The 12,175-nt window shown below is 55.0% G+C and overlaps 1 protein-coding gene across 1 annotated transcript in view; it reads right to left on the reverse strand.

The window, feature by feature from the left end:
• PCSK6 (proprotein convertase subtilisin/kexin type 6) overlaps positions 1–12,175 on the reverse strand; it is a 144,519-nt gene that overhangs the window by 13,482 nt on the left and 118,862 nt on the right. The window contains exons 14-17 of the mRNA XM_024742731.1: positions 8,358–8,537; positions 3,969–4,071; positions 2,836–3,032; positions 943–1,030 (exon numbers count right to left, since the gene is read on the reverse strand). Of these exons, the coding sequence (XP_024598499.1) occupies positions 943–1,030; positions 2,836–3,032; positions 3,969–4,071; positions 8,358–8,537 (568 nt within the window). The remainder of the gene's footprint in view (positions 1–942; positions 1,031–2,835; positions 3,033–3,968; positions 4,072–8,357; positions 8,538–12,175) is intronic.

Consider the following 12,175-nt stretch of genomic DNA (forward strand, 5'->3'; position numbering starts at 1 on the left):
TTTTTTTTTTTTTTTTGCGGTACGCGGGCCTCTCACTGCTGCGGCCTCTCTCGTTGCGGAGCACAGGCTCCGGACGCACAGGCTCAGCAGCCATGGCTCACAGGCCCAGCCATTCCGCGGCATGTGGGATCTTCCCAGACTGGGGCATGAACCCGCGTCCCCTGCGTCAGCAGGCAGACTCCCAACCACTGCACCATCAGGGAAGCCCAGCACCTGCATTTTAACAAGAGCCCGGTGATGCCCTCCGGCCCCGCCCCTGCTCACTGCCCTTGCTGACCTGTCCCTTCTTCCTTAAAGTGCAGGCCCTGGTTCAAGACTGGATCGCGGGAGGGTCCACAGCACAATTTTGCACAGAATGATTTCTAAGCTTCTAGATGATAACTTCAAGGAAGAAGTAATGTATATTTGGGGGCAGTAAACAGGCTACACCAACATTCCAAAATATTCTAGTAAAAAATCATTAGCTTGGTCAGATGCTTTTAAAGGAGGCGTGGGCTGAGCTTGGAGCCAGGCAAACCAGGAATTTACAGAGTATCTCCAGGGAGCGAGCCCCCTCTGCCCTTCCCTCAGTCATCCAGACTGGGAAGGAAACTGGAGTGAGTGGGGCTCGGTGCCTAAGAAAGGAGCGCTGTGCTTTGTTAGAACTCCCCACCCTTCCAGCCGCCAGCCCTACTTTCTATGAGAGGATCCGCTCTCGCTCTTACCAATTCTCCAAATGTTGCATAAAATGTAGACATTTTCCCCATCCTCTGACTTTCTATCATAAACACCAATCTCTAAGTGGAAATCTGATTTTGACTCGGAATCTGTATCCTGAAAGGCTTTGGGCCTCTGAAATTTTAGCTTTTAGGAAAAGGAGGCAAACATTTGGTAAATCAATGACAGACACTTACACCAGCATATATCCATGGCCGCGCCTCAGGTCTGAAGGGAGGGTCTTACCTGAATCCTTCTTTACAGACAGTACATTTCTCTGGTTCATCCATGCACTTCTTACAGCTTGGGTGGCATTTAAGGCAGTTTTTCTGATCTGGAGAAAAATAAGAGAAGGAAAAAAGAAGAGGTGGGAAGAGTGGATGTGGATCAAATCCGGGCAAACGAGACTCGGGTGTTCCAAGACGGGGTGGATGGAACAGCCGTCACCAGCGTTGTCGCTAGACAGGTGACATAGTGACCGACGGCCAGAGGCATGTGGAGACCGCGTGCCCAGGTGTCAGATCACAGGCCTTGCACCTCTTTCCTGGAGTGAAGTCCTCACATGACCTTGAGGCTTGGAGGTGGGCCCTTTCCAGAGGAAACGTGCTCTAGTCCTGCATCTTCCCCCGGGACTGGAGCCAGCGGAGCAGAGTTTAGCGAGGTGCCAGTCTTCCTAAGTGTGACCGGTGGGGCCTGAGGGTTCCCCTGAGTGACCCCACCCACCCAGGGCCCTCACAGGGGTCTTTACTGACACGTTGGCCGTCCCCCCCACAGACATGAATCTCTGACACCCACCACACCTTGAGGAAGCCCTGGGTCTCGGTGATTACCCAGGTCACTCATCCTGGCACCCAGTCAGCACCACCCTGTACTCGGGGCCTCCTCCTCGGGGCCCCACAGGTGGCATCACACACACGCTGCAGGGGCTCAGCGAGGGCGTCTGGGGGTGACTCTCGGGGTGACCGAGGTGGCTGGTTTTTGCCCAGGGGTGGGGTGGGGGGGTAGGGATGGAGGAGCCTCTGCCCCGAAAACAGGTCTGGTTGCAGCCCAGGGCAGGTGTTTGCAAAGCCTGTGAAACGTGTTTTGCATGACTCTGTGTCCCCTCTAAAGAGTGTGGTTATTCCATGGCTTTGTATGTCCTTAAGGATCCCTGGCTCCTTCCCCAGAGGAGTGAGAGCAACGCTGTGATGGGACCCCTCCTGCAGGACGCGGGCCAGAGGCGAGCTCTGGGAAGCGCTGCCCCCTCCCTGCACAACGGCCAACACGTCATCTGAAAACTGTCCTCCATCAATTTAACCCAAGCCCTCTCTTTGGCCTCTTCCAGGCTGAGGTGAGTGTTCAAACCTTGGCGTGAGGTCCCGGCCCCAGAGCCCAACCACTCCACTTCCCAGGACAGGCAGGATGGCAGGACGCCTGTGCTGCTCTGAGTTCACTGGGTCATTGCTAGCTGTGGGCCCTTTGGCCTCGCTCGGCTTCACTTCCCCACCTGCAAGGTGAGGAAAGCGTCGCCCACCTCTTGGGAGTGTGGTCACTATGTAAAGTGCACAGCCAAGAACAACCTGTCCTCCTGAGCCCAGTTATGCCCGGCAGCAGGCCCCTCTTCATTCATGGAGACCCGCAAACCTCCCTGGCCTTACACCCCGGTTTCAGCTTAGCAGCTCTTGCTGGGAGGGGCTTTCACCCAGTTTCAACCACCAAGGCCACAAGCCGGTGCTGGGTCCTGCACCCCGCCCAGCGCCCACATCCACTGCTCCAAGAGAGACTGCAGGGCCTACCCGGAAGCCTTTCTATTTGGATGTCTGAAATCGGTCTGAGCCTGAGAGCCACTGGCTCAAGCTACCTCCCTGTCCATCCTGAATAATGGACACTGACCTACAGAAGTGTGACAACCCCAGACTACGGGGGCTCCATTTCTGAGTCACTTTGAACCACCCTGGCCAAGTTTTGGGTGTGAACTGCTATCCACTAACAGGGTCCAAGGGCTTTGATTTCATCCTCTCTCCCTCCCTCCCGTTAAGGGTCCTTTCTCAGGACAGAGTACACAGGAAGCAGAGGGTGGGGAAAATTCTCCCAGGAGAGGGGACCCCAGCCCAGAGCGGGGCTGACTCCTCATTTCTAGGCCCGGGGACACACACTTACTTTCATCAGCATAAAATCCAGCGGGACAGAAGGTCACACAGGTGTTCACCTCCTGATGGTGGTAGAACCCGCGGCGGCAAGACAGGCACTGGGTGGGGCCCCGGCCGGAGCAGGTCTCGCATCCCTTGTGGCAGCGGCGGCAGCGGCGGGCTGCCGTGTCCCCAAAGTAGCCCAAGGGGCACACGCTCACGCACTTCCTGTGGGAGCAGATTGGGAGAGGACTTTCCTACTGGCCCCAGCCCCACGCCTACCCAGCAGCACGAGGGTCAGGCCAAGGCAGGGCAGCTGGCTGGGAGGGAAGCCTTAGCTGCCTCCCTGTCAGCAGACTCTGAGGAAACAAAGGCCCCAGGGCACAGGTAAACCATTAATGCCCCTGAGAAGTTCCTGATGCAGGAGAGGGTTGAGGGCTTGCATGGGAACCTGGGACTCCTGCCCTTTCAAAGTTTCCCCGAGGTGGGCGGGGGCACTCGCAGGTTGTGCTTGGCTTCCTTGGGCAACACCACGATGGTAGCTGACTTTTGGAACGTTCAGCTCCGGCAAAACCCCACTGACAGTGCCCACGGGCAGTGAGAGGTCTCCAGGCTGTGTCCAGCCAGCAGAACAAACGTCTTCGCCCAGCGCAGGGAGGTTGCGGCTGTGTCTGGGCCCCGGGGACACCGTGAGAGTCCCAGCCACACCCCTGCCAGAGCCCTGGTGGGTGTGTGCTCCCCAGGAGGGCTGCACCCCTACCCGGGCGCTCAGGGATGGGGGCTCCTCATTCACGGCCGACTGTGTTGACTTTTAGAACAGTACTGGCCCTTAAGATGACATTTGTCTGCAGTTCCCAAGTGGTTGTCATGCTCAATACGACCCATTTTTGTTTAGCAAAATGGAGAGAAAAAAGTTTATAAGCACAGACAAAACAATGCCATGGCCTCTGAGTTCTCATGGTCACGAGTTATTTACACGATGAGAATAAAAGGTTACCAAAACATAAAATTCCCCAGCAGTGACCCTCAGGGTGATCTCCTTTCCAGGATGTTTGGTTAATTCCTAAGTATGGTGCCAGGCTGCAGGGGTGGAGAACACAGCTTGGCCACCTTAGCGGGACGCTGGGCGTCTCCAGGACACGCAGGGGAGGCCCAGCCCTTTACCTGCTGGTCTTGACGCTCCCCAGGCTGAAGTGGACACAGTTCAAGCACTGGTCTGCATTAGGGCCATCACAGCCTTTGTCACCACACTCCGGATGGCACACACCTTAAAGAAACAAGCATTTCCTTTCACCCATAGAGATGCTTTCTCAATCACGTCCAGTCTCCTAGGACCCCATGTCCGGGTCTCACAGGCCCCTGCTGGGCCAGAGCACCCACCCCTGAAGGACCCGCCTCAGCTGGGAGCCAAGCCTGGCTCTGGGCTCCAGTGTCAGAGGGTCTGATGACTCGAGACAGGGATGGCCCGAGGACAAGCAGGACAGCTGGTGGTGGGTGAGGACCCGGGTAGGTGAAGGCGGGCATTGTGAGGTTCTAGAGGAGCAGCCATGGTGGGGCGGGAGGGGCAGGGGACAGCCGCATGCAGCGTCCTCCCCTGCAGCGGAGTTACAATGCTGGACCAGCCACCAACTCTGATTTCCATCGTGAAGGAAAGAGCAACGCGATACAGGGCGTTGAGGGCTTGAAGGCGCTAAGGAAACTGCGGCCAAGCAGTGAAGATCCGACGGAAATTAAGCGGGAGAGGCTGGAATAGAATGCGCCATGTCCCTCACACACGGTGAAGGAGGCAGGTGGGTTTCCATGACCCTGGTGGGTCTGGGGTGGGCGGGAGCTGAGCCCTTTTCAGCTCCCCTCTCTCTCACCCTCAGAGGGGGCATCCTGTCGTCCCTCGATCCCCAAATTCTAACTCTGGAAGCCTGTGTGGTGTTGTCAAAGCGACGGAGAAAAACACAGGAGCTGGGGGACCCCATCGGGCGCCCTGTCCTAGGTCTCCCCTCCACCTGCGCCTCGAGGGAGAGCCCAGTTTGACTGGCTCTTGCCCTCAGGCCGGGCGGCCCCTCCATAGGTGTCCTCCTCATCTGGGGGCCAGGGCCGGTGCTGTGCTGGGACCCCCACCTCCCTTGGCCCCCGACGCTCTTCCTCCTCTGGGAGATGGTTCTGGAAAGCCTCCCCATGTGGGGAGGGAGGGGCCCGGCGGGGCGTTATGAAAGTTTTTGAGTCCTTGGAAGAAAAAACAACCTTCTACAAGGTTTTAGTTGTTGGAGGGGGTGGGGAGTGAGTTCAGAAGCAAAGAAGAGGTGTCTTGCCAGCCACCAGAGTTTCCTGGGGACGTGAGGGAAAGACAAAAGTCCCCATTCTCTGCCACCCACAATGGGTCTTTGCTGAGGGGCACAAAGCCCTCTTCATTCCTCTTTAAAGGGCCTCCAGACCTTCCCAGTGTTAGACTCAGCTGTATTTGGCTTCCCTCCCTGAAGGTTTACCGCTGCTGACATTTCCAAGGTTCTCATTGTGGGTCCCCCCGTGAACCCCTTTCAGAGCCGCGTGCATCCCTGGGGATGCACTAGACGCTCCTTGTGGTCTGGGTCGGGGAGGGCGCTGGGGTTGTGCTGGAGCACAAGGGGCCCCCACCCCTTCCCAGGCCCCAGACTCACTCGATTTGGGGATCGATTCTCATTTGACTTGGTCCTTGTTTGCCTCATCCCAATCCACTTGTGGTGACAGTGGCTGAGAGTGTCCCCTACTCATGTCCACCTCACAGCTGACCCCTTCACAGGGCAGCTGTCCAGATGGCTCTGGTGAGGCACCTGTCACACCCCTGACCCCCCCAGGAGCCCCGCTCCCCTTCCGTCCTGGGATCCTTACTGTCCATGGGCGGCTGGACTCCCCTCTCCGGCCCTCACTCACTTCCTCCCTTTTACTCCTTGTCCCGGGGAGAGCTGGCCCTCCACCTGTGTGACCCCGTCACAGCGCTGCTTGGCGCCCCCCGCTGCCGGACAGAGGGCGGGGCCCAGCGCCCCCTACCCCCACTGTCTGTATGACCAGCTCCGCCTCCGAAAGGCACGCAGCCTCCCCTGCCAGCTCACCCCTCAGCTGTGCATGAAGCGCCACAGAAAGCATCAACAGGGACTTCCCCGGTGGCGCAGTGGTTAAGAATCCACGCTCCCAATGTGGGGGGGCCTGGGTTCGATTCCTGGTCAAGGAACTAGATCCCACATACGTGCCGCAACTAAGAGTTTGCATGCCACAACTAAGGAGCCCACCTGCTGGCAACTAAGGAGCCCACGTGCCGCAACTAAGGAGCCCACCTGCTGCAACGAAGACCAGACACAACCAAAATAAATAAATAAATATTTAGAAAGTCTTCGAGAATCATCGCCCCACCTCAAAATCTCCCCTACCCAGCACCCTCTCTTTCTCCCTGGGCTTCTGTACCTGGGCTTGTTTGTCTGTGACTCGGAGGGCTTCCCCCAGGGCACCAACGAGATGCTCCTCCACACTGCTCCCCCTCCCCCTGAAGCCCTCTCCTCCTCTCCCTCCACGCCACACCCCTCCTGCCCCCTCCCTCTCTCGCTCTTTCCTGCTGTGACTGGTGCACCCGCTCCACTTGCCCCTGAGATTGCACGGAACTTCCCCAAGTGTCGGAAACACACCTTAGTCCCAGAGACCCCTCAACCACCTGGCAGGCTTGGGAAGGACTGAGCAGCCTGGGTTGCAGAACAGTTAGAGTGAGATTCCAGGACAGTGTGAAGTTAGAGTCATAGCAGATTTTAAGGGGGGGAAAAAATCAGTCCTTTATTAATAATTACTGAATCTTGCCACAGTTTATAAATCACAGGGGGAAACAGAGCAGATTAGTCCATACATAATTCAATGCTCCATTTTAAAGGCACGGTAGAAGAAGTTTAAAATTGAATTGGCCATAATTTATGCTTGATCTGTATTGACCACCTGCTGGCAACTAAGGAGCCCACGTGCCGCAACTAAGGAGCCCACCTGCTGCAACGAAGACCAGACACAACCAAAATAAATAAATAAATATTTAGAGAGTCTTCGAGAATCATCGCCCCACCTCAAAATCTCCCCTACCCAGCACCCTCTCTTTCTCCCTGGGCTTCTGTACCTGGGCTTGTTTGTCTGTGACTCGGAGGGCTTCCCCCAGGGCACCAACGAGATGCTCCTCCACACTGCTCCCCCTCCCCCTGAAGCCCTCTCCTCCTCTCCCTCCACGCCACACCCCTCCTGCCCCCTCCCTCTCTCGCTCTTTCCTGCTGTGACTGGTGCACCCGCTCCACTTGCCCCTGAGATTGCACGGAACTTCCCCAAGTGTCGGAAACACACCTTAGTCCCAGAGACCCCTCAACCACCTGGCAGGCTTGGGAAGGACTGAGCAGCCTGGGTTGCAGAACAGTTAGAGTGAGATTCCAGGACAGTGTGAAGTTAGAGTCATAGCAGATTTTAAGGGGGGGAAAAAATCAGTCCTTTATTAATAATTACTGAATCTTGCCACAGTTTATAAATCACAGGGGGAAACAGAGCAGATTAGTCCATACATAATTCAATGCTCCATTTTAAAGGCACGGTAGAAGAAGTTTAAAATTGAATTGGCCATAATTTATGCTTGATCTGTATTGGTGGAGTTTCCCATTTTGTTACTTTTTTTCTTCAGAAGCTATTAGATAACTCAAAGCATCAATATTCTTAGAGCTCACCCATCATTTATCAAGTAGCTGTAACATTTAGCTAAGGAAAATATGCCCAACCAGAAAGGCTCCGTTTCTCACAAATCACTGGGATGGTTCAGAGGGAAAGGAAGAGCTTGCCACCTAGCTCGCTGACCGAAACTGTGCCCAGCCCGGCAGCTGGGAACGTCCTCTGCATGCTGCCCCAGCTCTCAGCGTGGAGCGCTGCAGGCCCAGAGCCCAGGGCCACCCTGCAGGGGCGCAGCAGGAGGAAGAGGATTTGCAACGAGGCATCTTTACTTCCTGTGTGAGGCTTGAGCTGCTTCTTGCAGCATCAGTGTCCTCTGACATCAGGTCTGAGACCCTGTGCTGGGTCCTTCTTCCAGGCCCCTGGGCGGGTCAAGATCTCCACTGCCAGCAACTCCTGGCTGTGCTCACTCAGCCCAACCGTCCTGGGCTCCCAGCAGCACCCTGGTCCTTCCCACATTCTGGTCACAAGGACTGAAAGTGGATGGACTAGGGAGAGGGTCAGGAGGCTGAGACTGAAGACGGGGGCCCCTGATGAAAAGGGGGCGCCCCAGAGGAGTGTCACTAGCCAGGAGGCAAGTCCCCGTTCTGGTTGGGCATAGGGAACCTCTATTCCCGGCCTGGGAAGGTTGGCGAGTACTTACTGGTTTGAAGCATACTTACTGGTCTGTAAAATATTAGGAGAGCCATGGGAGGGAGGAGCTGTGAGTGCAAATTACCATCATTATTACGACTCCCAGGAAAGAGGAAGGCCTACAACCCGAGCCCCGCCTTCTGCCGGGAACAGCCCGCGTTTTAAGAGCTACACTGGAAAAATGAGCGTCTCCTCTGGCCTCAGGTTCATTACCTGTGTAGTCCTCTTCGTCCTCGGGAACCTCGGCCTGGGACGGCGACAGGGCGGCCTTGGGTGGCTCTGGCTCTGGGGCCGAGAGCTCCAGCATCCGGGAGCGAGACTGATGGGCACTGAAGGTGGTATAGGGGTGCTGGGCCGTGCCGTACAGGATGAGGCTCCACTCTTTCAACTTCCCTGGAAGGCACCGGACCCAGAGTCACCCGAGGGTCAAGAGCCTCCTTCGGGAAGCACTTGATGTGCTCTGGCCCCTTGGTCTGGCCGGGGGCCTCTGTCACCCACAGAAGTGCCTGGCCCTGCCGAGCTCAGGCTGCCGAGCCCCCCAACCCCCGACAGCAGGGCTCTGAGCCCAGCATCTTCCCCTCCTCGTCATCTGGGGACCAGGAACCCACCTCCTGCCCAGGCCACAGTCTCTGCCCCTGGGTCTTGGCACAGCCTCCCCCCATTGGCCTACACCCCCATGATGGGCAGCAGCCCCCTCCCCATCTTGGAACGTCCAGTGGGTGGATCTGGGGCAGGGCCTGGCACTCAGCCTTGTCCCACTGTCCCCAAATGTGGTAACTGAGTTACGCTGAGGAGTCCTGTTTTTTGGATGCTCCATCCTGCGTCTTGGGCTCCTTCCATCCCAGTTAGTCCAGGGCAGGTGGGCAAGTTTGGCGGGTGGCACAAACCCAAATGTCCACCGAGGCTGGGTGTGGGGAGGACCTCCTCAGAAACGGGAGGATGCCTGGCACCCACGCTGGTCTGGGTGTGGGGGGAGGACAGAGGCTCATGGGAGAGCAGCCCGGCTGTGCACAGGGATGGGGCGGGGGCAGCAGGCGCCCCCCCCCCCCTCAACCGCCGCCTCCACCAGGGAGCGAGGCCCATGCTGCTCAGTATCCTCAGGTGAGAACAGAAGGGGAGACCTGGCCTGCAACGTCCAGGCGGCATCCCTGATGCAATAAAGCACACAAGGGCTGGGTTGGACGTGACCATGGGCCATGGGCCAGCTTCCCTTCTCACCACGGTGTGCCCAGCGTTTGGCACTGTGTGACCATGTCGGGGAGGTCACTGCTGTCACTGTCACTCAGGCGAGGGGCCGAAGGCCAGTGTGACCTGCCGGAGGACATATGGCTTGTGCTAATGGGCTCCAGCTGCCCCAGCCCCTCAGGGTTTATTGAGAAGTGGATCAACCCAACACGAATCGATTCTGTCCCACGGCGGGGCACAGAGCAGCACCGTTTCTTTTTAACCATCATCCTGGCCAACTAAGGCCCCAGGTCCTGAAAGCCTGCAGCCTCCGAAGCCCCCAAGTCAGGCCCTGCACTGCTTGGGCCTCTCCTGGCCTGGCCAGGATTGAAGGATGTGGGTCCTTCGACTTAAAAGAACCGTCCTGGGGCTTCCCTGGTGGCACAGTGGCTGAGAGTCTGCCTGCCGATGTAGGGGACACGGGTTCGTGCCCCGGTCCGGGAAGATCCCACATGCCGTGGAGCGGCTGGGCCCGTGAGCCATGGCCGCTGAGCCTGCGCGTCCGGAGCCTGTGCTCCGCAACAGGAGAGGCCACAACAGTGAGAGGCCCGCGTACCGCAAAAAAAAAAAAAAAAAGAACCGTCCTGAGCTGTCTCCCAGGACATGGTCTCCAAAGGGCCGGCCTCTTTCCGTGGCCATTTCCCTAACGCAGTGAGCGACACTTACAGGAGAAGTATTGATACTTCACACGGGTGCAGGTGCAGCAAACACAGGGCCTGTATATGAACGATCATCCGTTCTCAACTCCCGGGGATCAAATTAAAGCTACATTTCAAAACCACAAAGGCTCTGGACATTTGAACTGCTGAGTGATGAACTGTCATTAAGGGGGAGCATAATAACTACAGGGCAGGGAACAAGGGCTCCGTGAGCTATAATTTGAATCAGGATTTATTTCAGTCCTATATGATGTCTCCAAAAACACCCACCAAAGGCCTCATCACTAAAATTAGATTCTTATTTTCGGATAGAGTTTTGGTAGGACAAACAAGAGAAGAGGGGCTGATCCAAGCTCGGGATCGGCACACGCCCTGGGTGAGGGCGGAGAGCAGAATGAATTCCAAGAAACGAGGGAGCAGATCCTACGAGTTCTCATCACAAGGAAAAAACCTAGTTTTTTTTCCTCTTTATTTCTATAAGAGATGATGGATATTAACGAAACTTAGTGGGGCAATCATTTCCCAATATGTGTAAGTCATTATGCTGTATGCCTTACACGTATCAGTGCTACATGTCAATTATATCCCAATAAAGCTGAAAAGAAAAAAAAAATTCCAAGAAACCAGCTGTAGGAGCTGTCTTGCAGGAGGGGCCTAGGATGGGAGGCTGGGGTTCAGGAATGGAAGAGAGACTTCATTTTTATTGTTTTCTCTTCTGGATTGTTTGATTAAAAAAACAAGCAAACCATGGCATATATTATATTACCTTTCACACACATGAATTTTAAAAATTGAGTTTAATTTAAAAATCTAGAAACAAATTGGTTATATGGTCAAGGAAAAAAAAAAACATGAAAACGCTGTGGTACTCAGGGCTTTTGATTTACATTTCCAAATAATCAACAAATGTGAATGGCTCAAAATCTACAAGTATAAAAGGGAACACAGTGGAAGTCCCCCTCCAGCTGCTTCCCCATCTCTCTCCACCATCTCTCTCCATGGCAACCGGTTCCCTGTTTCTTGAGCACCCTTCCGGTGGTATTTTATTCTTATCCAAGCAAATACAAGCACATACTCTGCCCTGTCCCCTTTACCAACACACCTGGGAGCACCTTCTGCACTTTGCTTTTTCCATTAAAATGCATCTTGGCCATCTTTCCATCACTGCATCAGAGAGGTATCGCATCACTTACTTAACAATCCCCTCTTGACAGGCACGTAAATTGTTTCCAAATGTTTGCAATTACAAACAGTGACATAACTGTGGTCACACGAGGAGGTACCTGTTGAGGTTGGCAGAGCAAGGACCCTGGAGCTGCACAGTCTGGGTTTGAATCCTGGCTCTGCCACCTACTAGCTGTGTGGCCTTGGGCAAAGTACTTAATCTCTGTGTTCTTCAGTTTCCTCATCTGTAAAGTGGGGATAATAATAATAATATCTACCTCATAGAGTAGCTTGGGGGATTAAATGACTTTAATGATGGTAAGAGATTTAGAACAGTGACTGTCATATGGGAGCTGTTGCACAGAGTTTGTTAAATAAAATCTAAGGAGCATATCATTTCACATGTGTGTAAGTGTATCTGTAGTCTACATTTGTAAAAGTAGAATGGTGCGGGGGAGGGGAGGGATCAAAAAGGATGTGAATTTGTCATTTTGACAGACATTGCCAAACTGCCCTCCATGGGGTCTGGTCATATCACACCCCTGCCAGGAATATACCAACATACCTGCTTCCTCACAGCTTTGGATGGACAATCTGACAATTCAGAGAAGTTCACTTTGCATTTCTCTTATTGACACAAGAAGCTGAGCTTCTTTTCAGATGATTAAGAGCTTGACACCTTTCTGATTTGATAAAATTGGAAGCAATTTATAAATTCAGAAATTTGCCAGAAATATTTGCCGGGGACAAGTGATGAAACTTCGAAGATGCATTAAAAGTGCACTTTTGGGGCTTCCCTGGTGGCGCGGTGGTTGAGAGTCCGCCTGCCGATGCAGGGGACATGGGTTCGTGCCCCGGTCCGGGAAGATCCCACATGCCACGGAGAGGCTAGGCCCGTGAGCTGTGGCCGCGGAGCCTGCGCGTCCGGAGCCTGTGCTCCGCAACGGGAGAGGCCACAACAGTGAGAGGCCCGCGTACCGCAAA

Source organism: Neophocaena asiaeorientalis, unplaced genomic scaffold, assembly GCF_003031525.2.
Source record: "Neophocaena asiaeorientalis asiaeorientalis breed wild unplaced genomic scaffold, Neophocaena_asiaeorientalis_V1.1 scaffold155, whole genome shotgun sequence".
NCBI lineage: Eukaryota > Metazoa > Chordata > Mammalia > Artiodactyla > Phocoenidae > Neophocaena > Neophocaena asiaeorientalis.